Genomic DNA, 27,501 nt, shown 5'->3' on the forward strand with positions numbered 1-27,501 from the left:
CAGGGAAGTGGTTGAGTCACCATCCCTGGAGGTATTTAGAAGACATGTAGACACAGGGACATGGTTTAGTGGTGACTTGGCAGCGCTAGGTTGGACTTGATGATCTTAAAGGTCTTTTCCAACCTAAACAATACTGTGATTCTATTCCTGTCATCATTTCCTAACATAAAATCCCTCTCTCCATTGATCTTAAAGGAGGCAGAAGTAGTTTCCTAGCTTTACTTAAATAAAAAGATTCTTAAAAGTTTGCTCCACCAGTTTTTCTAAGCATATGCTAAAAAAGATTTTGCAGGGCACTAACATATAAAATAGCCCAAGAAAAAACATTACTTCTACCTCTTCAGAGTTTTCTTTCCTGTCTGACATGTTAATTTATGAAGACAGCATTTTCTTTTCAATTTATCAAAAAATGCACCTTCAAAAGAACACGCAACAAAGGCAGAAGTTTATAAGTTTCCATGCACTCAGCTTCCCCGCTCCACTGTGTGGTACAAGGAGAGGCTTAGTGATGCCTTCCAGAAGGTACAATGAAGACTATAGATGGCCCCATGGATTTGCAGAATGAGACTTGTCAAGTTTGACGTGGAGTTGCAGGCTTAAGAGCTCTGCCCTCTGTAAAGAGCAAGGCCAATGCTGGTTTGTTTTCAGAGAGCTAGATGCCCTGCTATAACTTATTATGGTTTCCCTAAAAATGGTCGTTTTGGAGCTGATTTCAGTCTCAAACATGGCCAAGAAGTACAGCAAGTAAACTGCGTCATAAAATTGCTGCCTTAGCATCCAAGGCTCCCTCCTTGGCAAGTGCTAATGTGTGGGTTCAGAGGTACCTATATACCTCTAGAGCACAAATTCGTCACACCTGCACAGACTGCTGCACAGCACTGAGGAGACCTGTTGGCACTATACTGGAAAGTAAAAACAGTCTTGCAAGAAAGGAGTACAGTTGCCAACCTTCAAATGCACCAGATAAAGTGAGTAATATTGACAAGAAGAGACCCCAGTTATTGTATAAGGATCACTAAAATGGTACCTCCAACACCTGCTAAATACAGTCCTGAGCATATACGCAGTCCTATGCACACAGGAATTAGCAAATATCCACGTAAATTAAGCATGGGACCCCTTCTCTGAAGTAATGCATGAGTGAAATAAACTACCGCAGGAAGGGTTTGCACCAGGGTAGCCCTACCTACCTTTTACAGAAAAATGTAACTCCTTCCACTAACAATAGTTTAAAATACCAAACTTCAACTGCAAGATTAAAAGGCTCATGGGAGAACCTGTGCAGCAAAAGTCACTCTGACATTCAAGCATGAACCTGTCTGGCAAGAAGCAGCCTTTCCTCCTATCATACGAAGTTTTGCCCTGACTTGCTGTCAGCCTCCCTTCGATCTCAGCAACTGCATCTAGTGAAACTCAAAGCAGACCCCTGCTATTAGTAAGCATGCTTAAAGAAAGCTAGGCTGCCCTCCTCATGTACAAGTTGTATCTTAACACAGTTTTGAGATGGGACCCGAAATAGCTACCGACATTCAGTATGCTCTGAAGCATTTTCAGCAAAAGCTGGCAGTTTAGACTAACCGAGGAAGTAAGCCTCAGATCTGAGAGTATAACAAGGTATGAAGCCTTCACAGTTATTAACACTTTACGTAGCAAACAAATGCATGCAAGGCTCTCTGCATGCTGGGACTAGCCTTACTCTAGTGGTCAAAGCCTTAATCTCAGAGATCAAACACACAATTAAGGTGGGGGGTTTTTTGTTGGTTTTTGGTTGTATGATTTCTAAAGAAGTGATAGCTCCTCCTCTGTTCAGACTAAAACAAGATCGGCTACCCCAGAGACATTTTAAATAAGTTCTGTTGCTCCTCACCATCTCAATTGTTTTGAATGCAAACTCTAAGGTGAATTCTCAGAGCCTATTTGCATAGAATATTTCACACCAGACTGATTTAGGGATAGTGTATTGATTATTTCAGAATGAAGAAGATAGGTCATGTAGTGCTTCAGTCTTCCCCTCAATCTTTCTTTAATGCAACTTCATGAATTTTCCTGGACTTACTTTGTAACATGCTTCAAATTCCACAAAGTTTTATATTGGCTACTACAAAACACTTTGCTCCGGTGTGGCTAGACAGGAACATACCAGTCAGTGCTGCTGTACAGCTGTGGGTTAGGAAGTCCCACAAGCCCTCTCAACACAGTTTTTGCACATTCATCCAATGTCACTGGTGGGTCATGTGGATTAGGAGTAAGTGACGATGCCTGCAAAAGTGCAAATGCTAGCACTAACCTGGACTCATCAGGATCCCTACGTAGAGCTCCACATCTGCTCAAGAAGTTGTGTGGCTAAACAACCTCAAAATCTGTTCTCTAGTGCAGGGCACAAGAGCTCGTAGCCCCACCAACTCTCTTCAGCCAACAGTCAGACACGTGCTACTCACAATACTTGAAAAGTAAAGAATTTTTTATATTTAGCAGTCCAAAGCGCTACAAGAAGGAAGTGGGTAGTTGTAAAATTTGAAACCAATATTGCTCAGCTAAGCCCTCCTTCTTACTATTACTGTGAGGGTGGTGAGACATTGGAACAGGTTGCCCGGAGAAATTGTAGATGCCCCCTCCCTGGAAGTGTTCAAGGCCAGGTTGGATGAGGCTTTAAGCAACCTGATCTAGTGGAAGGTGTCCCTGCCTATGGCAGCAGGGTTGGAACTAGATAATCCTTAAGGTCCCTTCCAACCCAAACCATTCTATGATTCTACGATTATCAGCTGCCATCTCTCCTTCCACTTCCCAGTACACTCCACTTTATGCAGATGCTTGAATCACAGTTAACAAACCCTTTAACTAAATTATAGGAGCAACTTTGGTCTACTGCATGAGTCTACTCATGCAGTGGACTCAGTACAGCAACAAGTTATCACTCGCAGTACTTGTTGTGCTTTTTACAGTAGGAAAACCATACAAAAGTACCCAAAAACTCTAGTATCGTCCACTCTGCCAGACCAAGCAGCATGGTCAGTACCAGTAGTATCACAGTGACCAAAGGGACCCCGGAGGACAGAAAAGGATGTCCTTTGTATTAAATCAATCCTAGCCACAAAGAAGATGAGCCACAGGCTCTGCCAGTTTCTTCCACACAGTGTAGGGACAGAAGGCACACAAGCCATCTGTAACTGAGCCTTTCCATTTACAGCCCTCTTACTAAAAATGTTTCATCACACATTGCTGTTGCTTCAGTCTTGACAGTTGATCAGCCAAAGCTAAACTGATGGCACTTGCATCAGATCCTGCAAGTTTCTGGAAGGGAATGGCTAGAAAATTCTGCACAGGTACAGGCAGCTTCCTTGGTGCAGAGCTCTTAGACCTCTGGGGCTAGACCAGCACAGCAAAGGAGTCAGGAGACTTCAAGTTTCACCACACAGCATGAAAACACAGCAAGTTATGATGAGCTACAACAAAATATCCAAGCACGTACCATGAGAGCAACTGCACCATATAGAGGTTAGAGGTCCAAATGAACTAGAGGTCTCCCCCAGTCAGAGGGACTTCCCATATCCTTCCCCTGCCACAAAATCTGCCTCTGAAAGGATGCAAATCACTCAGCTAAATTAACCCAGCTGCTGGTACCCAATAGCTGAATAACAATTTATATTAATCTTCAAAGTCTGCTTGTGAAAACAAGTTGTGGGAGCTGTTTAGTATTCCTCCCTATTGAAGGATAACGGAAGGCGAAGGTCCTGTGGACCTCCAGGGAGATGATCAGCACTTTTGAGAAGCCAGCCTTCAGACAGTGTCTTGCTAATATAGCAATATCCCTAGGAGTGCATTTAATTTAGGCAGTCTTAGAAAGAAGAAAAATGTATTTGCATTGAGATTTAGAGATTTTTGTAACAAGCATATTTTGGAAGTGAATTTCAGAAAGATGTAGCTCTCATGATGTTATACAGAGGACTGGCAACAACCAGGGTACTTCATTTGTTTTGAGTGAGAGATCAAAGCTACTGCATCTCCAAGAGATGGTTTTGACTCATGAGAAATAGCCTCTATGTCCTTTAAATTAAGATTTAAAAACCAAGCTCATCTGGCATTTCACAGATTTTTCAGATGGGAATTTTTATTAGTGTTTTGGATTTCAAACCATTTCACTTGGAATAAAAACTACTTGCAGTTTTTCTGCTATGTGTTGGGTCCACCTGTAGCCAGTGGGTGTTCAGGTCTTGAGAGCAACATAGAAACCAAGACATTTGCGCAAGGCAGAGGTAGCAGCACTTATGACCCCCGCAAAAAATAATCTTTCTCCTTGACTTGTAACTACTTGAAGTCATAAAAGCATTTATTTTACTAAACTAGTTGCTTAATCTACATTCAATACCTCTGAGAAGAGAGGGGCCACATTCATTCCTCTCCTCACCAACAGGCTTTGGAGACCACACCGCAAAAAAAAAAGGAGTAACAAATTTGATTTTACTTGTTTTCATTATAAGCATTGCACACACAAACATTTTCAGTTTTAATTAAAAAGCAACTCACTTGTGTGCAAGTCTTTTTTATGCTAAAGAGTTTCATTTTAAAAATTCTTCTCCTCCCTCCCTCTGCAATCTTTTCTGGAGTGAAATAATCCTTTAATCTGACATGAGCTAGATTGTCCTTCAGTTCAGGCTTGGATTATTTTACAGATTTATCAAGTCTTCTCCATTTCACTCTGTTGTTTTCTCCCAGCTTCAATGCAAGATTAGTTTGGGGAAGTATATAAAGCTGTTTCCTGTGGGTGGATTATCACAGCTATTTATGAATTTTTATGCTAACCTGATTCTCAACTCTTCTTTTGGAGCAGACATCTTCCTTCCCGCATAAAACCAGCAGCTTTTGCCTCAGTGCCCACTGCCCCCCAGTGTTACAGATTAAGAGTGAACATGGCAGCTGCAGGTGTTTGGAGTGAGGGCAAGAGTATACGAACTCTGAAGATGATCATTGCAAATGCAAGTTTTCCACTGCAGCCAAGATGGTTACTCACAGATGATCTTCTTTCAGAAGTGCAGTTCAGCTGCAAGTGCAGAAAATGCATTTGAAGCAAGTAAACTCTTAATATCTGCCCCATTTTTGTTTCAGCCAAAACATACCTTTCTGTTCCAGGAAGTTAGCCAAGAGATAAAAGCACCTTGTTTTCCCCTTAAACTTTAATATTCTGCCCACCTCTTCATATAGGCACTGAGATATGAGATCCAGCCTTTGATAAAACAATAATTAATAAACATTTTGCATTTTCCTCCTTTTCACATCTCTGAAATGCCAGTAAAGAATAGGATTTTTAAACATTGAGATACTGACAAGATACTAAGCTGCAGGAAAGGGAGGAGCAAAGTATCTATATCATACATTTATTAGTCTCATCTTCCTCATTCCCTTGCCAGACTTGAATTGCCTGCTTCCCTACAAAGGGGCACCAGGGTATCTTTAAGTAATCCAAAACTACTGGAAACAACCGGCTTGTGTCTGGGTCTCAACTTCACTCCATCCTTCAAGGCAGCAGAAATATGAAACACGTGCTACCCTTCTGAAAAAGGCAGTTAAACATTAACTTCTTCATTTGCATGTGAAGTATGGTCAAACACAAAACACATTTAGGAAAAAAAATATGAAGACCCTGTCAGGTTGCATTATACCACTTTCTTACAAGTAAAACAGAACATGTCCTGACAGAGTTCTGGTGATGAGGAAGAAAGGAAGGTTTCATTGAATCAAAGACCAGTTTAAAGAAAGTTGCCAAAACCTTAAAGAATAAAATCATAGCACAAAGTCAACAACATAAAATGAAGCTTTGTAAATCCGAGGGGGTCATATCTATTTGCTATAGCAGTGACTGCCAGATGTGGTACATAACAGCCACTAGTTTTTCCTGATCCATCTTTCTCTAATAAGAACTGAAGTGCCTAACTGAAAGAGCAAGTCTGCTCAAGTGTATCCTGCTGCACGGGGCACGACGCCTCTACAGCCTCAGCGCTTCTACTTGCAATTGGTGTCTGGCAGGAAGAGACCTCTTAATGGAATAAAAACAATCCCGCTGTCTCCAAGTACATGACACCCCACTTCATCTGGAAATCTATTGTCAACAGAGGGAAGGTACTGGTAATTGGTGAGCGGCAGACATTGCAGCTTCAAGTGTGCAGCTCACAACAAAGCTGTGCACTGACAAGAGATGACAGCCTTCAGCTGATGTCTTACCATTACCTCTTTCAGCAGAAATTTAAAGTATTTTCTCTCCTTCCCACTTTTACATGATACCAGGTTTAGCATGATAAACCTTGAAATGATAGCTATGGAGAAAACATTAGGAAAATAAATTAGGTTTATATTTGCATAATTTCCCAAAGTAGTTTATCACTTTTAAGTTTCCCCCACTGGTACATTACATCACGTTAACACAGTGTTGGAAACTACGACAAGAACAGAGTGCAGGAGCTCAAGGTACCACATCAGAAATATACCCAAGCCCCCATGGAGCTAACAAATTATAAATTCCTGAAAAAACCATGAATGGCTATATCAATAGAGGGTTTCTGGAAATATCATGGGGACTCTGTCCTTTCCCTTCAACTGTATGGCCCTGCTTATGCCATTAGTGTTCTCTTTAAACAAGCAACACTCAGGAATTATGAGCCAATGATTTATAACAGAGTACCAGGAGCATCCTCAGCCCTTCTTCAAGAAGGTAAAAAATACCGACACCTGTTATGTGTTATTTATGAAAGCTTTTTGTTCCATTTTTGAAGAAGTAGCGATGTCTTCCTTTCACGAAAAGAAGTCAGCAGGCCCAAAGCTGCCATGTAAAACACACAACGTTGGTTTGAATCTGCTACGTGCAGGGAACAGCACCCAGTTGTGCTTTGGCAGAAATGGCTAGGAAAGACAAGCAACCCAACATCACCAGCCACTGTTTCCATCTCACTTGGATCTCTGCTAGCAATCAGCACACCATGGCTCCTCTTGGTCAACATCTAATTGCATGAAAGAGGGGTAACAGTGGCCCTACTGGAGCTGCATTCTTTTCTGTTACAGGCCATCAGCATTGGAAAAACCAAAAATTTAGCTATGTAAGCAGATGCCCTCCAGAGTTACCTTCCAGGGCTGTGCCTTGCTACCTGCCTGCATCCCTCCTCTTCTTTGAGGAACCTCCTCCCTTACTCTAGGAATGAGGACTTCCAGGCTGATTTGCTTAAGTTTGTTTGGTGTTGGTTTGTTTCACTGCTAAATATCAAAACCTTGGCATGAAAATGAAGAATTATGAAACCATTTCAACACTGTGTCAGGAACATCTACTTGTACAAATGCATTAAAATGGTGTTAATACAAAATACAACATACGAACATTAGAACCAGTGGGAAATTGAGTACTTCAAGGATGGCAAAAAAGCTACAAAGGTAAGAGGTTGCTGAATGCAGAGTTACTCAAGGCAGCTTTTTGGTTTTTTTACTATAATTTCAGGCCTATTTCCAATTTTATCCTATAACCTACTAATTTATTCCTCCCCCACTGATCTCAATTTCTCTTTCTGCTAGGTTTAAAACAACATTTGGAATTTTCTATGGTTACACAATATCTTTGAGAGAGATGTTTGCATTGCTTATGTCTAGTTTAAATCCCACACATACTGTTTACTGCAATATTTGCCTCCTCTAAACACCTATGAAGTTGAAAAGGAGCCATTACACATCCATCATCAGAAGTGTGGATCTGATTTATGTAATGAAAGATAATGATCACATTCCAAACTTACTAGGGAGACATAAAAACAGTAATAAAATATTTTGTGTATATACTGGGTTGCATTTTACTCACAAGCATGAGGGCCCAATGTCATACCAGATTCCCACATCGCCCCCCCTCCAGTGTTCAGCATTTTAGAGACCACAGGAAAAGTGCTTTCTTGCATTTCTGCCAAATGAACTTAAATACCTTTTGGTTTTCACCCTACACTATTTTAGACTGACTGTAGTCCTGGAATGTTTTTTAATCCCTAAATCAGCCCTACTTCAATCCCCTGATGGGCCCTGCAACCCATCATCTTACACTTTTTGACAAGTACTTCTTCTCAAGAGCAGAGTGCTAACTGGGACTAGTAATCAGTATGTTCAATACCAAGTGTTCAAGACCTGCTTGTTCTTCCTCAGAAAGAACACTCAAACTCACAGAAAAACCCTCCCACACAGATTTTTCCATCCTACGACCATGGTCTCATCTACAGGAGATCACCAGTGTTTACTATCCCATGCTTTCTCCCTGCTTCTCACATACCTTAAAAATACACAATGAAATTCAGCCCCAGACAATGATCAGAAATGGTATTTCTTCACAGGAGCAGTGAGCAACTATTCAGTTAAACAAAAAACAGCTCTATCCCCAAATTCTTATTAAGTAAACACATACTGTAATGATCACCATTAATGGTTGGTACTGTTCAAGCATTGCTTAGGGACTCTGAGAAAGAACTGTACGTTAATGCTTTAGCACAGGATTAGTTGTTTGCTAGCTGTGGGTGAAAAGCATGTTTCAGAGATGAGGCACAGAAGGGCCCAGACTTGATAGGAAGAGAATGCTGCAGAAATTGGACTGTGTAGGTGAATGCTGGGGGGGGGAAGGAGCGGGATCTGAACAGAGTTTACCTATAGACTGCAGTATAATGGAGGAGGGAAGAGAGATTATTCACCAAAACAGTCCTACTGCCAACCACTCCTTTAGGCATCACCTTAGATAAACCTTGGCTAATAGCACAGGGTACCAGAGCTGGCTCAAGTAGTGCTCCGCTACACTGCAACATAAAGGAATTAGGGGAAGAGCAGGGCCTGAGCCAGAAGTCGATGTGAGGGAACCGAGAGAGATAAGCTGACAAGCAAATGAAGATGGATTTATCAAAAAACTACGAAGAAGCAGAGATTTTGAACTAGCCACACTTTTATTCTATGAAACTATTGCAAAATATTCCCAATTCTTCCAGTCAGAGGTACCTTTTTCATTACAAAATTAAAGAGCAAACCATACCTGAGTCAGAACATCCAGCTGTTCCATAATATGCTCCAAGGTATTTGCGAGACTGGTCTCCTCATCTTGCTGTGCATGGTTTCTACCAGAATCCTGAGGTTTTGTTTTCTTAAGATGAACACCACAATCCATTTCTGATTGCTAGAAAAATAAACAGACAATCTGCTATTGTGATGCAAACAACTGGAGAACGATTGCTGTTTCATGGAGGGTAAACAGTAAAGAACAGTTTACGTTGGGACAGTCTATGCTATTAAAAATGGGCAAAAGAGAACAGGAATTCGGAAAACAGCTGGAAAAGGAAGAGCTGCTGCAGACTTGTCTGTCTTTACCAGGTGGAGGGGTTTTTTTTGTTGTTTTCAAGGGAGTGGGGTGTTGTGGTTTTTTTGTTTGTTTTTAAACCTTCATCAGGAAAGGCAAACCTTAGATAACAATTTTGAAGCAATCCTGCAAGGTTCAAGTTTTGTATGTGCAAAGAGCTTTGGCATGCTCATGTGGTACACAGGCATAGACCGTACAGGTAAACAAAGACTTACTGAAGCCACATGGAAGTACTACATCCAAGTTACAAGAATTAAGTAAGCTACCCCGAGAGGAGTCCAACTATTTCATTCCAACAGCGCAGTAAAAGCTTCTCTCCATGTTGGGTAGTTGTAAGAAGGCAAGGATGCAGTACTGTCGTTAAGTTCAGCAAAAGCAGGATGTTCCAATATGCATTAAAACAGACAGTTTTGATTTAGTCATTTAAATTTTGTTTATATCTCGAACTGGTTTTCCCTCCTCGATGAGGCTAAGAACAAGTTTACTTTGAAGTTTCAATTTCAACTCTTTTAGTTATGCAAGCTTGAATATTTCATTCAGAATAAATTAAGTTTTAAAAGCACAAATAGATCTTTACTAGCGAACTTATTCTTCTTTCCTGCTCTTTCAAAATGGTATCTTTCTTCTAGAACAAACACTATTTGCATTATTTATCTGCATTACCACCAGTACAAGTAGTTCAGAGAAGTTTATCTAACTAAACAAGGTAGCCAACTGATTAAGCAATTGCAGACTTAAGTTTCTCAATTTACACTAACAGACAAGATTTGAATCTAAAGCCAAGATCAAAGCACTCAAAATGTACTTCTCCATGGCCCGATGCCTGGTGCAGCTCCATCCCATGCACTTGTTACTCACATAAATGACTGAAGTTTGCAACTCAACAAAGCAGCAAGGAATTCTGACAGACTGAAAAATGGTCTCTACGTTCATCCCGCATGTACTTTTTCTAAGTTGCTTCCATCTCTTCTCTCATACACACTACCATGAATGCATTTCTCACCAGCGCTGTATTGATTTACCTGCTTATCTCTGTATTTGATGCCAGGTGTATGCAGATGTGCAACTAAGCTGCAACAAGACCTTAGACCAACTCACATAACTTTAAACCGAAAACTGTCCAGTGCATTATGAAGATATGTATGTACACACATACATGTGTATACACACATACACAAAAGATATTTTTTAAATATATATATAAAAAACCTTGCGCTGCTGTGAGTCACTGATTTAGGCCACAGAAAGGCTCCCAAGGCTGAGGTCCAGTCTAACAGTTAGGCAAAATAAGCAATAATCACAGAATCATAGAATGGTTTGGGTTGGAAGGGACCTCTAAAGGTCATCTAGTCCAACCCCTCTGCTGTGGGCAGGGACATCTTCGACTAGGTCAGGTTGCTCAGAGCCCCGTCCAACCTGACCTGGAATGTTTCCAGGGATGGGGCATCCACCACCTCCCCAGGCAACCTGTGCCAGTGTTTCACCACCCCCAGCGTAAAAAAAACAGGCCCTGCTGAAAAGTTTGCCACCATCTTTTTCATAAGCCCCCTTTAAGTACTGATAGGCTGCAATAAGGTCTCCCCGAAGGCTTCTCTTCTCTAGGCTGAACAACCCCAACTCTCTCAGCCTTTCTTCAGAGGAGAGGTGTTCCATCCCCCTGATCATTTTCATGACCCTCCTCTGCACCCGCTCCAACAGGTTCATGTCTTCCTTATGCTGAGGGCTCCAGAGCTGGACGCAGTGCTCCAGGTGGGGTCTCATAAGCAGTGCAAAGAACAGAAACGTGACTACATCAGGAAGCTGAAGACTGGGAGCAGGAGGGGGATAGAAAAGAAGAGAGGCCACAGCAATAATAGGCTTTGACAGGAGAATGGCTTGCTGCTGTCCACTAATTGCTAGTAAGGGCTGACCATTCTTCCAGACCCTGCCAACCAAAACTATCCTCATACAGCCAAGCATCACACGACCAGTTTTGCATAAGGAGCAGGAAAGGAAGGGAAAGGTTTATAGGATACATAGAACAACTGCTCCACAGGGATCACATTGCTACACCACAGGCTTGGGATGCATCCGGGTATCAGGTGGTACCAGCCACACCAGCCTCTGCTAATTTGCTTCCTCCCACCTGCTTGGATAATTTGGATTATCTACAGGCCCTAGGCCAACACAGCCCACACTCCGGGTCACATTGCACAGCCCCGGCATGGGAGCCACACTCCAACTACTCCTGTGCTGCAAGTAGCCCAAGAGCCACATGTTGCTCACCGATGCATTGATTTAATCAACAGAGATGAGATAAAGCCAGCCTTACAAAGCTACTATTTGCTGTTTAAATTTAAAAGTAAAAACAAAAAAAACAAAACACTTCTTTTCAATGGGTAATTAGCATTAAAAAGCATGTTTTCTTGTTATTTTAAGGCTGACTATCATATTTAGATGATGTAACTTTAGGCCAGTCAATCATGGCACAGCAGAAATTTGAGTGAGCTAACACTGCATACAACCTGCACTTAAAAACCCCAAATGATGATGAGCTATCCACTTCAAAACCCATTAGAACAAGCTGACTCACAGAAGCAGAAAAATGACTGTACCAACATATTTTCTCCCTCTATCTTTATAGCATATGTCAGACAGCTTTTCATAAAAAGCTGCTGGGTTGAACTCAGTTGATATTCTTTTTGCTACAGTCCACAAAGTTTAGGAGTCTGGCATATTTGCAAGGGCAATATTGCATAGATGTTCCTACACCTGGTGCTTTAGGGGTCAGGTGGTCCCTCATCATGTCAAGTTGAAGCCAGAGGCAGCAGCAGCTGTTTGTCACTGATGCTACACTCTGCTGATCAGCTCACAGGCTATGTACCACCCCCGTGAAAAGCCAAGCAAGCCTCCTCCACGAAGCCTGTGCAGGCTCCTGAAGGCACTCTAAATGGTGGCAATACTCCCAGGAACAGAAGTATATCTACACTGAAAAATAGAAGCATGACAATATGGCATACTGCCCCATTTCAACCACAGCTACTTGAAAGGTTGCTTACAGGCCATCATCATCAAGAAGATAACCTAGAACTTCATTGCTGAAGGCATGAGCTACGAGTTAATTCATCTATCTAAACTAGGGACACATTCAGCCAGCAAATAAAAAACTACGTCAATGTATCATGGAGAGTGACTTCCAAAAGGGAGGCTCTCAACTGACCAAGATCTTCGAATATTCAGTTCTAGGAACAAGTACATCCTACCTAGCCTACCCTGCCACAGCAGGTGCAAAAGACAAGTATCCAACACCCACACCTACAGACAGCACTTTGAATCACTGCCCACAAACAGTCAGGCAGAGAAGCTGAAGTCAGTTTTTTCTAGCTTCTTACTCATCCCACCCGCTCTGATGGCATCAAGCTGCAATCTGAAGTCTGGGACCTGTCCAAGTAGGCTTCTCAAAGACGGGTCCTATATACAGCATTCAACAAGGGCTAAGACTGGATTTGCCCAATGCAGGCACGTCCAGTGCAAGGTGGAGCTCACTGAAAATGTCTGCAAGCTCCCAGCTAGCCTCACATAGAAACACTGCAAGCTGTAAATGCAGCCCATGATGTACAGAACATCAGAAGGACAACAGCAAAAGGATCAGCTGACAGTCAACCCAGCCAAGGTGGACATGCACACTGGTGCATCTCACAAAGGCACAGGACTTGCCTTTCCTTTTCACAGCAGAGCATTTGCATCCATATGGATCAGATTGACTAGACTAATTTCAATTCACTTTTTTTGAAGAGGCTGAGGCACCCAATTAGGTATATTTGTATTGACACCACCCAAAGCATGTCCCTCTGCTACCAGAAGCCTTGTGAACAGAAGGGAACAGTGATACCACAGCCTTCAGGAGAAAAACAGGGTTTTTTTTTTTTTAATCCTTTTGAATTTTTCATGCCAAAGTCTCCATTTTTTGATTTACCGACAAGGAAAGCTTTGCCTGCTAAGAAAACACAACTAGGACTTCACAGGGCTGATGCTGGGGTGTTTTACACGTATCCTAAATCCAAATGGACACCCAGAATTTTGTTTGACATTAATTTTAGAAAGCTGCCAAACATTTTTGTGAGCTCAAACACACGCTTCTTCATTAAAAAATTGGAAAGAGACTGCAATGTTCAGAGGGACAGGTTGTCTGCCACAAGCACCTAAGTGGACTTCTGCCATGGTTCAAATACAGCAGTGACACCAGTTGAAGCTGTGTTAAAGGCAATAAGACCGCCTCTACTGAATCATTAGTACAGCTTCCAAATTTGACAGTGGTAAGCATCATTGTGGGGTCCTTCAGGGGAAGCTTTGCCCTTTACATTTTAACAAAAGAGGGAAATGTTTGGAAATTTTCCTTTAACAGCTAGACTACAACTTGTACTTACCACTACCTTAATGGCCAGTACATTTGAAAGGAAACGTGCACCTGCATGAGAGAGAACTGAATTGCACCCAGATTGAAACTTTTTCAAATTTTGTAAAAGAAGATTAAATCATCCCTGCTACTGTCCATAAGAATGAAGAAGAAAGCCCTCACAGACCAAACTCCAGCCACCCTTCTCCTAATAGCAATTTATATCATGTGGTGAGCCAGCCACTAGTGATTTAAATTCTAACAGATTTTAAAAAACATTGAAAAAAATATAGAAAAAAGCCCTGAAATATGCATTGGCTTAGTGACAGTCTCAGTACTGATGAGCATCACTATTACCAAGAGAGACACCTGTGCTCCCATCTGACTCACCTGCAAGGTAAAGTGCCAGCTGAATCCTGGGGACAGGCAGCAGGAACAATGACAGCACTGCAGAGGTTTAATCTATTTTAGTCAGAGTTCAAGCGTGCCATTTATTTGGCACAACTGAACAAATGTATTTGCCATTAAATATCTTATTACAACATCTGCTTATTAAGCACTGGGAGTATAGCAAGAAGCAGCTGAACATTAAAGGAAGAATAGATGAGAAGTTTCAGAATACAATACAGCTCTCGGTGACAAAGGGAAAACAGAAGTGATTTATTTATAGCAACCACTTAAAGACAGCACAGTGCAACTACTTGGGGGAAGGGGAAAATTAATCAGCCTTCATTCCAGAGGTCTCTTACTGAGCCTCTTATGAAAATTCTTCTGGCTAAACAGCATTCTGGCCAGCTATTATATTGCTGATTGGGGGGGGGGCAAGTATTAACTACACATGTACATCCGCAGTAAAACTGCAAGGGACAATTAAAAAATGCCATTTTGCTTTCTAAATGTTGATCTTTAGAAAATATATTGACAGGATAACTACCTACCTGAATTTTACACCTACTAATAAAAAGTAGGATTCTTATAATTTGATCCAGAGGAAATATTTATTTTCCCTTCTCTTCAGCCCTCTCCACTGAAAGGCAGGAACTGAGTGGTGCGAAGAGGATAGGTTCAGCTCTACCTTTAAGTCCCTTAAAATCCATTTCCACAGCGTATCTACCATGTTGGGTTTGTTTGGGTGTTTGGTTTTTTTTTTTTAAAGAGAATATGATGTTATCAAGAACTAATTTTCAAGTAGCTAGAATGATAGCATTCCCTTTAAGCAACACACAGATCCAATATATTCAATTCAATACAGACATCCAATGTATTAAAATTCACTAAGTGCAATTAAATTCACTATCTTAGTTGGAAAAAATTCCCCTAGAAACAGAGGAGCAGAAAACTCCCAAAGGTGGTGTACACTGTTTATTCAAACCCCAATTCTACTAATCCAAGTGAGAGAAATACCATTAGAAGTCTTCTATTTCAAGAAGTCATTTTCACCACAGGTAAAGTGATATTTTAAATGTGTTCCCAGAGAGCAATAGTGACATCCAGTGGAAGCATATTAGCTCCAAGGTAAGCTCCACAGGAAGGTCAGATGGAGTACACCATGCTAGATGGGAGGAATCATTAAAAACAGAGGTAACCTCATTTCTCCCTGCTACATACAAAATAGCATTGACTGAACACAGCTCTCTGAGCACAAGCACATTTCTCTAGACTAGAAAAGCATCCCCTCTTCAAGGCAGCACTGAAATTTCTGGAGCAATTGCATTCTTCAAGACTTGCATTACTCCACATCTACTGTCCAGAGCAGCATAGGGTAACTAGAATTAGGATACAAGTTAAATTAGCTTTGTGAAACAATTTATAAGACCATTCATCCCTGCCCACCTCTTACTTCAGGATTCAAGTTGTGGTAACAGAAGGGGATTTGGGAGGGAGGGGGAGAAAAAGAAGGGAGGTGGGAAGAATGTAGTTCCCTTTTATTTTTGCTTGCATTTTTGCTTCACACCAAGAGATAAGTTGGGGTAAATATGCAAGAGGCCAGAAATGATTTAGACAGAACCCTTCTCCCTATTGGTGCTACTAAAAATACCACATTAAAACATTAAAACTTGGCACCTCTACAGTAATGGCCATATTTTGCCATAGACCAATAAATATTAAGTCTGTGATAACCCCAAGAAGAAACAGAGTTAATAGGTACAACTCAAACCCTTTTAAATCCCAAGGCACTCTCGTGCCAAAGCCTAAGTGAACCACTGGCAGAGGCAGGCAGATGGAGTAAGGTTTGTGTATTTTAAGTGAAGCAGCATCATACCATCCAGCTCTGCTGACCAAACTGCCAGGAAGGAAAGAAACAGGGGTAACAACTAATGGCCAGCTACAGTACTCAAACATGCATGAAACCAGCCTGTCCATACATAGAAGACTGCACTTGGACTGAAATTTGTATTTGCTTACAGAAATACTAGGATCCTATCTCTGCAAGTGATGCTGTTTGGCAGTCTCCAGCCAAGAGCAGGTCCTCACCCTGCTCCTGCCTGCCAGAAGGCAAAAGCTGTTCTCCTCCCATGTTTCAGTCACCTTGCTCTTCTGGTTCACGGTCTGTTGGTCCGCTTAACTTACCTCAATACTCTGTAAGTGTCACTTTTAAACCAAGACAGACATTAGTATCATGGTTTTCAAGGTAACTTCAGGTAACGAGCATCTATGCAGACTGCTAAAAGCATCCAAGCTACACGCTGTCCATGCTTTACAGTTGGTTTGTACTGAGCACCACTATATATACCATGGCATCAACTGGTCGTGTGCCAGCTGAGATCAGACTTATAGTTTTTTTGTGCTATGTGATCATTGTTTTACACAAAAAGTTGAAAGAAAGTAGATCCCCACACTGATTTCCAAGGCAGAGCGTATTTGGCACTAGAAAGAATAAGAGTCACAGTTCCTGATAAGCTCTGGCAAAGGGGATTGCCACAACCCAAAACCAGTAAGGAATATACCTCTAACAAAGCTAGGGTTTCCAAATGACTACTAAGTGATGCAATGCTACATTAATTCACAGTCTTACTAAGGAAAGATGCTAAAATAATAGGAACTAATCTTCAGTAGTCAGCTCCTCTCCAATTTGAGTTACATTTTAAATAGCTAAAAAGGCCTCTACAAACACCAAAGAATGGGAATGCAGTATGTGCAAAACTTTCCCAAAAGCACAAATGGCATTTCTGTGATCAGTGAAAATGGGAAGCAGTGATGCCAGGCATTGAAAGCCCAGTGAAAGTGCATGGACAGGTGAAACTTAATGACTACCAGCTATTTAAAAAATAAAGCAAGTCTGTATTTATTTAGAAGAGCTAAGGGTAGCCTTCAACATTTTAGATTTGTCTTTTCCTACCTTGCCTAGGCATTCTACCCCCCTTAACCAATTGTCCCCTCCCATCAATCCTAGTGTTTTCTTAGGAGATATGAAGAGGTCTTCCAGAATTTAGTATGGAATAATTAAGCTTTGTGATACAGGTGATGCTCAACTGGCTATCCTAACACTACTCCTGGAGAATAACAGCACCAAAAATCTCAAAGGAACAGTTTTGTGTGGAAACAAGCCACTAGAGGAACAAAAAGATAAATATGAAAACCACTGGTTAAGAAATTTCACCAAGAATTGAACAACTGTTCCCTGGCCCTGTTTAAGATAGCTCTTGGGAAAAGCTCCCAAGAAAAAGCAGCCAAACACTGAAACAAAGTGTTTATCCTCAGCCTTGGGTTATCCAGCCACAGGTTCTTTTACACCAAAAGCAACAGTCTCCAAGGCAAGAAGCAAAACACCCACAGTGATCTCCTGAAGTGTGAACGACAGCTTCCAGCTCATTTTCTTCATCAGAATCATTTGCCTCTAATGAAATAGGTATGTATATGCTGTGTAACATACATAATGTGCATGCCTATGTATGTTACTTATACATAACTAACATGTTATGTATATACACATATGTAAACATACGCAGACACATATTATAACATGCCCATTTGTTATTACTCTTGCTTGAAGTTTGGATTTTAGCAGAAAAGTTTGAGATCTTAGAAACTTTTAAAGCTTGAGCTACCTTCATCCATCTCAAAGCTGACACAGAATAGCAGCTTGGAAAAAAAAAATATAAATCTTGCCTCCGTCTCTTCTCTTTGAATTATGACTCAAGCATTAAAACAAGCCACATACAGCAGCAACCTAAATGGGTGAATTTACATTAATTAGCCTGAGATGCTGAACTTAAAAGGCAATTTTTATTCTGACCAATAATGACTTGTCAGGACTTGCCTTATTGTTCCAGAGCCTTACAGAACAAATCTATTCACTGTAAGATGACAGAAATTAAAAGCTGATCCTCTTATTTCTGCAAAAAATCTTGTCAAACCAGAACACAAGGGAAAACAGCTGTAGCAGCATGGCTGCTCCCATCCATTAATAGGCAAAGCTGTTGCAGGTTGTTGCAGTCATTCAGAGCCTCTTGGAAAGCCAAGCTGAAGGTGCCTATACCCTGCCTTTTCCTCTCTCTCAAGTCCCACATCAAGACAAGATATGAAACCTCTGATAAACAGCCTGCAACAGTGTGTAAAAAATGTTAACACACAAGATCAGAGAAGACATAAGCTTTCATTTGTTTGTCGTGCACACCCTTCTCTCCTTACATTGACCATATCAAGAGAAAAAGCAAACCCAAAAGTTTCAGAGGAAAGAGCAACAACATAGGGGCAAAACTCATTAGCTTGTGAAAAATTCAGTTTCACACAGCAACAACAAAAAAAAGCTGAGAGAGTATTAGAGGACTAGCCATTAACAGAGGCTTCCTGGAATATCTTCCAGAAAGAAGGTCCGCTGTTAGCTGCTTGTGAGGTAGACACTCATTTAGTGAAGTGAGAGAAAACCACGTATTTCGCTCTGATGCGGCCTCACAGTCAAATTCAGATGGATAAAATCGGCAAGATCTGCAGTGAGGCTCCACAAAGAGCACAGTCAACTGATACAGCTATTCAGTTCTGCTTAGATAAACTCAGGCTTCCTGATATGAAGAAACCTGGTACCGTTGCTAGACTTTGTTCTACAGTGAATTAGAGCCAGACTCTAGAGCTCAGTTGGATCCAGTCTTTTCAATAATGAACCCAAAGGGTTACCACCTTCAGGGCTACCCGCAAAACAGATGATGCAACACTGATGCCTTCCTGCCTGATGTTCTGGGCTGGAATCAGGTTATCTGTACCAGGGTGAAGGAGTTCAGACAGGCCTGTAAACACACAACATAAGACCAAGTTTCTATCTCTTGTTAACAAGAACATATGTTTATAAATGAATGGGTAAGTGTGCTCTTTCTGGCCCATGTTAGCCATAGTTCCTACTAACCATATACCACAATGGGAAGAATGATTATTGTCCCAGAGTCTGAGGATGCAGAACCAGGCAGGAATAGATCAAGCAAACGTTCTCAACTGGCCAGGCTTGCTCACCATAACAGCTCCCGTAGTCAGCTAAGTGTCTGGAACCTCTTGGGGGTTAGAGTTCATCCCATTTTAAATCTCTGGTTTCCAGCAAGATGAGTGGAAGACACCATGGGAGCACACTTCTTGCACAGAAAGAACTACTTTGCTAAAACAAAGACGAGAGTGATGAAAGAAAATTACATCCTTCTGGCTCTCACAAAGTTTACAAGCACAGCCTCTTCAGGTGCAGGCCAAGGCAGAGACCCAGCTTTGCCCACACCACAAAGGAGGGAGAGGAAAGAAGCCTTTTCCTCTGTTCCTGTTGAACTTCTCTCTTCTTGAAAAAAAAAATACAAGGTCATATGTTGCAATAGGCTTACATGAGCGGGCTTCCTTCAATGAAAGAGTGAAGGTTAGGCAGCTATGAGTAGCCATCTGCAACTGCACTGCTTGTGAAGGATGTGGGGAAGAGCTCCTGACTGTGATCCGTCATAGTAAGACTCCTGCCCATCCCTATGAAGCTTCTGCTCCGACAGCCAAGCAGGGTAGAAAACAGTGGAAACATCTTGAGCGCTCATCACACTGGTATTCTTTTAGGTAAATAATCTACCTACCTATTCCAAGAGGAAGACAATCATGTACCAGACTAAAGCCTCCTGGAGTGGGAACACATCCTCAGAAAAAAAAAAGGTGACAAGCAGATCAGGAAAAATAGTCATTTTGCAGACCACATTTATCCTCAAGGCTGAAGATTGGATCCCCTGCTGTTGAATACAGGATTTCTCCTTTACAACTCTTAAAAAATAAATAAATAGAAGGGGGTGGAGGAGGTGCAGACGACACACATTCACATCCAATTGCGAAGAGCTGTAGCTCTGTGCAATGAAACTGCTTCCCAAGGGGGGATTTCACAGCAAGAAAAAGAAAAAATGTACAAGAGTATTCATAAGTATTAACGGATGCTAAAATTAGAGATAGTTACCAATTTGGAAGCCAAAAGGTCAAAAAAAGAAAAGGCACATCTGGCCTATGAGTAACTCAGGAGGAATTTATTTACGCAAGGAATGAGTGGCTGACAGAATGAACTGCTGCAGTCAGCACGGAGATCACGGGCTGAGCGCAGGAGGCACCCAAGGTCACCAAACACAAAACAGAATCAGCAAAGGAGAGAGGTGCAGTCAGTTTTGGACATTCAGTTATAGGCCTCAGACAACTTTGAGTGATCACATTTTTTGGAATTAGTCTCCAATCCTATTCAACAGAACTATTTTGGAAAAATTGCCATTGAAGAAATAAGCACAGTCCAATGCCTGAAGAAAATTTTAAACCCAGCAGTGTAGAAAGAGGCCTAAATGTCTGTCTTAACCAAAAGATGCATTTGAAGAATCACAGGCTACTGACTTGTTTAAAAGTCCTTTCCGCTGAAGCACTGCTCTTCCCCAAGCTTCACTTTGTGAAGTCTGCTCTGCCATTACCTTTCAAATTTGGTAGCTCCACCGCTGAGTACCATTTAACTTCAAAGGAGCTAAAGATATTTTAAACATTTGTGCTCTTGAATTTCAAAAGAGCAGAAATACTTCTTGGCAAGAGAGTGACAGAGGACAACTCTGCACCTCTGCCCATGTCTCCCAGATTGCCCTACCAAGGGATTACCTGCTTTTGAGTCTGTCTGCACATCCACTCACATGAGCAGGTCTCTCAGAGACCTACCAGGAGCTGAAAACTGAGCTGCATATATTGGTTATATGGTTGCAGAATTCACAATTGAGTGGCAAGAGAAACAATTCCCCATTACCTGTAAGCTTATGTTCTGCTGTAACTGTTACCTCTCTCACCAGGACACCCTTAGTTTGAGATAAACAGACTACACACAACCTTTGCAGACTGTGCATTTCACTGCCTTTTGGACATCTGAAACTCCCAACTCCCCCTGTTCAAGATAGCTTTGCCTCTGAGATACTGCAACACAAACAAGTTTAAGTATTTTTCTTTAGAAAGCTACATGTAGAGGCTTAGACTAAAGTTTCCTTATCAGCCTCCTCCTTTGCAAAGTAATATTTTGCAAAGAGTTACAACATGCCTAAAGAAGGTTTATGTTTAACTTGAGTTTAAGAATCTCTGTATCAATGAATATTTCCTATTTTCCATAACATTGCATGAAAAACTGTTTACCAACTTAGCTTATACTACCATGTTTTTATTCCTAATTTTCAGTGTAGAAGCTTATCTAAACACCCAAGCACTTTCTAACCGTCCATGTGACATCAACTGTTCAGCATTTGCTCATAAAACTTGACCATACATAGTCTTCTCGGAATTAGTCAACAATAGAAGCAAATCTGTCACATAATGAAACAAGTGTTCTTGTATACTCACATCAGCTGCAACCACATGTACGAAGCTTTCCTTGTATTTGCAAAAAAACCACCACCAAACCCCCAAAATAAAACACATTATCTGCCTTCTCTGGAAAGAACAAGTTGTACGATGAATGCTTTTACAACATATTAGATCCAGGAGCATGTCATTTATCTGATCCTACACAAATCTTCATACAGACCCTTATGCTTACAGTTACTGACCCCAGGACAAGCATAACAGCCCATATTTATGAAATCACATGCAAAATCTGTACCTCTTATTCTGACTTTCCTTTAGGTCCTCACCACTCAATATTGCAGCTTAAAGCATAAATTTACTCTTAACCCCTTACATTCTAGATCAAAGCAAACACAAATGCTTATAGGATCAAGACACAGGACTATAAGACTTCATTTCTTCCCATCAGCTTCATACAGCACGCATCACGAGTGCTTGTCCTTAACTTTGGTTTTCAAGGCAATTATGCAACACTTACTAGCAACAATCATTAGCTTACAATTTAAGAGTAAGCATTTATTTCAGAGCTACTGTAATTCTGATCTAACAGAGTCTCATATCTACGCTAACAGATATTTATAATTCACTTCTGACAGCTTTAGTGTTTTCTTTATCACACTTTCACGTCTGCTTTTACACCATAGTCATGACTGCAATTCCTGCTCATCATGAGCTTTTCATTTGCATTAGTCCTTGCACAGAGCAGTTTTACTTTCAAAGCAAGCTGCATCTCCCAAGCCTCATATGTTTACAGAAAACACAAGCAGGTGGGCAGAGCAACTTTGAAGTTCATGACTATTGTTGCAAACAAGCCCAATACCCTGATTCATAACGAACTTTAACCAACGGCCTGAGAAACCAGCATCTTCTAAAGGCTCCAGTCTCCCTCTGCCTATGGAAGTGAAAATTGTTTTAGAGCAAGTTTGTTTTCAGGCTCACCAACCTTGACAGGGTTTCATACCTCTTTTGTCCCACGGGTTATTTAGGATTCTTTTTTCTTCCTATTCATCTTGATGACAAACTAGTTTTGGTGTCTGTGTTCAGGTATTCTTTCTTAGCACTTGCATGTTAGTCTGACTCTCCCCATGAGAAACTGGATACTAAACTGAGTGTTTTTACACTACCACTGTTTTGATTAGTATTTGTGCTTTCACAACTCTTAAAAAAATTACAGCTATACATGAGAGCATAAGCTCTCCTTGGAAAAATATTCTCTCTGACTTAAGTAAAGGGTGGAAACAGATTCAAGATGTGTCAAGAATAGCATTCATGTGTTTTAGGGGTACCAAAACTAAATAACCTATGCACCTGTTTTAAATGTAGTTACATTCAAAAATGTCTGCAAAATCTCAGTATTATTCAAGAAGCAGAATCCCATCACACTAACACAGCAGTAGGGAAAGATGAAGCAGCTTCACTTTTCATTGAATGTAAAGGTGAGCTCAGCATGAAATCAGTAGCCACAGGTGGCAGCTTCAAGTCTGATTTTGATGGGAAGAGTAACTGATCTCAACTACACAAAATCCACCAAAATAAGTACTTCACTATTAAAAAAAAAAATCAAACATTTCACTCAAAACAAGAAGGAACTGAATATATAGTGAAATTTAAGTCTTGCAGTAACAGCAAGACTTACAGCAGAGACAGTACTCTTAAAGAGCCCAGCATAATACATTTCTAAGCGATAAGTGTCATGAAATTCACTTGAAAGAAAAGAGTAGACTGCCATGAACAGACAAGTTATTATGGAGCCAAGATTTCCATGCTCAGGGTATACTTATTCCTTAGAATAACAAATCAAGCCATTTTCAGACATATCAGCTTTTTAACAGCAAAGAACATTTCATATCAATTCTAAATTTAAACTTAACCTATGGTATTCAAAACAGGCTCTCAGACTACATTGTTTATTCTTCCCCTTCTAACTTTAGCAATTATAACTGCCTTAATATTGAAGTGTTGCATTCCTAATAACCTAATACACAAGGATATTAAGTACTAGTCATATTTTTGCATTTCCATTCTCATGAAGTGTACTGAGCTCTTAGTAGAGACCAGGTATAGGCTCTAGCATGCTAGATGATTGTTCTTGTAACAGGCAGCCACAATACAGCTGATACTCCCCCAAAAAGTTTAGACTATATTGGCTTTGGCAGCACCAATCAGACTATGTGATGCAAGACAATGTGATGCAAGACAAAAATTGAAACTCCTCTCCTTTATAGCAGGACAGAGCTGCATCACACTTTCAAGGCAAAACAGTGTTCTTCACTGCATAAAAGAGATCACAACTTCAGACTTAGTTGACTAAGACATTGGTCTTAGTTGTGCCAGCTAGCACCCAAGCTCTCCATTGCAACCACCTTCACCCCTGTTTTTTAACCAGGGATAATTTTACTGTTGAAGGCATTCAAAGGTTTAATTTACAAGTCTCTGTTCGTACTCATAGCTAATCTGGCAGATCTAGTGGAAGCATCATTTGTGCTATTCAGACCAAAAGGTAACACCACATTTCCCCAAGGAGTAAATAGGAAGGAATAATCCTACTGACTATCACTCAATTTGATCTTCTGTAAGTTGTACGTAACAGTAACTTTCCAACACTTTTTATATTCAGATAGTACTGCTGGGATCAGCAGTACTCCTGCGCTGCATGCCCAAGCCAAAGGTTGCATTTGGGTGGCAGTTCAAAATACTCACTCCTTTGAAGTAATTTACGTCCCCAAACCAAAGTATGTCTCTTCCACATGACGCAGCATGGATTCACTTTGCCCTCTGTAAAAACACAGCACCTGGTCCGAACTAATATATTACACCTCAAATAATTTGCAGTGCCCTCTTTCCCACAGGCTCAGAGCATGAGTAGAGCAACCCCTTGTCAACCAACACCACGACATGGATTTGCCTGTCAGTAGTACACAAACAGTTGGTCCCAGCAGCATCTATTAGAGGTTTTGCCAGGTAAACCCTCTTCCACAGGGGAATAGTTTTGTTGGAGGGACAGATGTTCAGGGTGGTTAGTCATTGTTCAAGGGTTTTGTTCAGCAGCTACTTTCAATGCACATCTTAAGAGGTGCTATAACGAAGAACTATGTTTTAGAAGAGCTCAGGCATTTCCTTCCTTTCCTTAATTGCTACTGGATAATATGCTCTGATAATAGCAGCAGTACAGATGGGGTAAGCTTACCATAATCTCCCATTAGCAGACACCTTGCCTACATTATTTAAGCCATTCCTTGGAATGTTACAAACTGAAAACAGTATTTCTTCCCATAAAGGCTTTCTTTGTCTCTGCTGTATTTCAGCCTAGAATTATACTACACAGTATCTTAAATTAAAGCAGATAGAGTTCAAAGTTAGTCCAGTTCAATAGGCTAATAAACAAAGAGGTCATTGGACTGCTACTTTCATAGCCTGCATAACTTTAGAGTTAGCACACAAGAGAGGAGGAAAAGGAAGAAGTCAGTTTTAGCCAAAACCATCCGAGGATCAATAAACACTTTTACCTCCTCCTTCCTTCTGGGATTGCTTCCTACCATCCTCTCCCACTCACCTAGCACTAACATCCTCTGGGGTTGTGTTTGCTTTCTTTACAGAGTACTCCACATAGTAAAGCATCAGGTTTAGAGCTGCAGCAAGTTAGACTCTGATCTTGTCCATCACAAAATACTACGGCTATTCCATCACCTCCAGCAATGGACTGAAGTCTATTAAATAAAAACGCTACTATGTTTAAGAGAGAACAGAAGCTTAGTAGCCCACTAAAGAAGATCTAAGTTGATAAGATTAAAGACATTGCCTCAGTTGAAAGGTAAGCTTCTAGCCAACATCTGTTGCTCTGTGGCAATGCCACATATGCATAAACCCCCCGGTTCACAAACTGCTTTTTAGCTTACAGCTCATGTTGAACAAGATGTACCAAAACCAGCCACGGTAATAACATATTTCAGAATCCTGTTGGTATACTAAAATGTATCAAAAATATCCAAAGATTGACAAGACAAAATACAGAAGTTTAAGTGAAGCATCACCATGTGCAAAACTTATAACTCATATTGGCAGTAATTTTAAAGGGTTACTCTTGTAATAGCCATGACATCCAACATCAGTACTACACTTAGATCAGCACATCATACTGAATTACTCAGTTGGTGGATTTATCCACTAGATACAGTCAGAACTCAGATGTCTCTTAACACATGGTTCAGGCAACAGGTATGAACTGATGTCTCCAAGTATTTAGGAACGAAGCTCCAGAATAATACATCACCTATTTCTTACGTGTGAAGTCCATGCACAGAGATTTCTCTTGTCTTTGCTGATTGTCAGCAAAAAGATATCATGAACAATATCTATTTTCAGGATTGACACCAGCCTTAAGGATTCATATCAGCTAGCAAAACTGACTTCAGCTGTTACTCACGTCTGTGCTTTTTTTGTGCACTATCCAAGCCTACCACACATTCTTAAACACAGGCTGTTTTTATTAAAAATGCATATATACATGCAGTAAATTTATTTCCTTTTAAAATCATTATATATCACTTTCCTATAAAGTAAATAGTTAAACAAAACAAACAGTACAAGATTGGTTAAAAACAGACATCCTGCAGCTCAAATAAATACTAAGAAAAGATGGCTTTATAGTTCAACTGCCTGAAAGAGCCACATGCTTTCAAGTTGCAGAAAGTGTACTGAAAAGCAACTCTATGCGATTTCTGTATGCTGACCTACCAGAGTGTGATGGGTCCCATCCACACTAGTGCCAGACTTCTGTGTTTTCAGTACATCGCCATAATCTGCTGCATCAAAGTTAGTCTTCCACACCATCACCTGCAGAAGGAAGTTATTGCTATTAAAGTTTTCCATCTACATTTGCTTAAAGGTCAATTTTGTGAACACATCAGAAAGGTCAGCAGGTGCACACCAAAGCTTACCTAAGAAAGCTTTCCATCGATTATAAATTAAGGATGTTATTTGTTAATATGCTACTGAATACAGACATAGCATAACTGTGTTCTCAATGGGTAAGTGACCTCTTCCAACATTCCTTGGGTCAGGAACATCATGAAACTAGAGCTACCTAGAGAACTTCAAAGCAACATGCAGAATACACCATTAAAACCACAAAATATATTAAAATACCATGCTTAGCATTATAGCACTTATCAGCCACACCCCAAACAACTAGTCACTGGTTTATCATGAGATTCATTCACAGGAAAGAAGAGAGTGAGTACTTTGAGACTAGCATTAGGGATCTTGAGCTAGTTCATCAGCTAAACACTAAAATTAAATCCCACTTACAGGCATCTTCTCTCCATAATGCAGTATTTACTTCGGAAGAGAAGAGAGGCCTCTAACACATAAAGCACTTCAACATATCAAGAGCAAATCTATGGAGTAAAATCCTTAAGCAGTGGCTCTAAAAGTCTAAAAAAGTTTAAGAGCAACCAATCAACTATTTCAGAAGTCTGAAAGACACCTATGAAACCAGGCAGCTCACCTTGGTTATCAGAAACATCAGTGTTTATCCTTCACTTACAAGTTTGCATCCCTGCTTCATGTGAAATAAAAGCATCTTTTGTAGTTGCATAGTTAACCAACAAGGCCATTCCATTGTGTAACAGAAAAAAAAGCGATACTCTCTTATTGTATAGATTGTCCCTTCACAGCTAGCAAAGGTGCTATTACAAAGATGGGCATTGCCACTTAGTCTAACCTGGGGACTAAGAGCAATGCCACACAGCTCAGTGAAGACCGATGACAGAAAAATGGATACTTACTCAGACCACTACTTCGGGTTGAAGTCCGTCCATATCTTCAGCAGGGCAACTCACACTAACTATGTTAAAAGCAGCATATATTTGCAGCACAGGGTGCAAATGGCACCTCCTGATTCCAGTGGGCTTATACAACAGGCCTGTTTGCAGTTCAGTAATTAATTTTTTTTTTTTTTTTTTTTTTTTTTTTTTTT

General features: G+C 40.7%; 1 protein-coding gene across 1 annotated transcript in view; it reads right to left on the minus strand.

Annotated features, from left to right (window-relative positions):
* POC1A (POC1 centriolar protein A) overlaps positions 1 to 27,501 on the minus strand; it is a 70,084-nt gene that overhangs the window by 4,639 nt on the left and 37,944 nt on the right. The window contains exons 10-11 of the mRNA XM_009274700.1: positions 26,259 to 26,357; positions 9,032 to 9,172 (exon numbers count right to left, since the gene is read on the minus strand). Of these exons, the coding sequence (XP_009272975.1) occupies positions 9,032 to 9,172; positions 26,259 to 26,357 (240 nt within the window). The remainder of the gene's footprint in view (positions 1 to 9,031; positions 9,173 to 26,258; positions 26,358 to 27,501) is intronic.

This window comes from Aptenodytes forsteri, unplaced genomic scaffold, assembly GCF_000699145.1.
Source record: "Aptenodytes forsteri isolate BGI_AS27 unplaced genomic scaffold, ASM69914v1 Scaffold528, whole genome shotgun sequence".
Lineage (NCBI taxonomy): Eukaryota > Metazoa > Chordata > Aves > Sphenisciformes > Spheniscidae > Aptenodytes > Aptenodytes forsteri.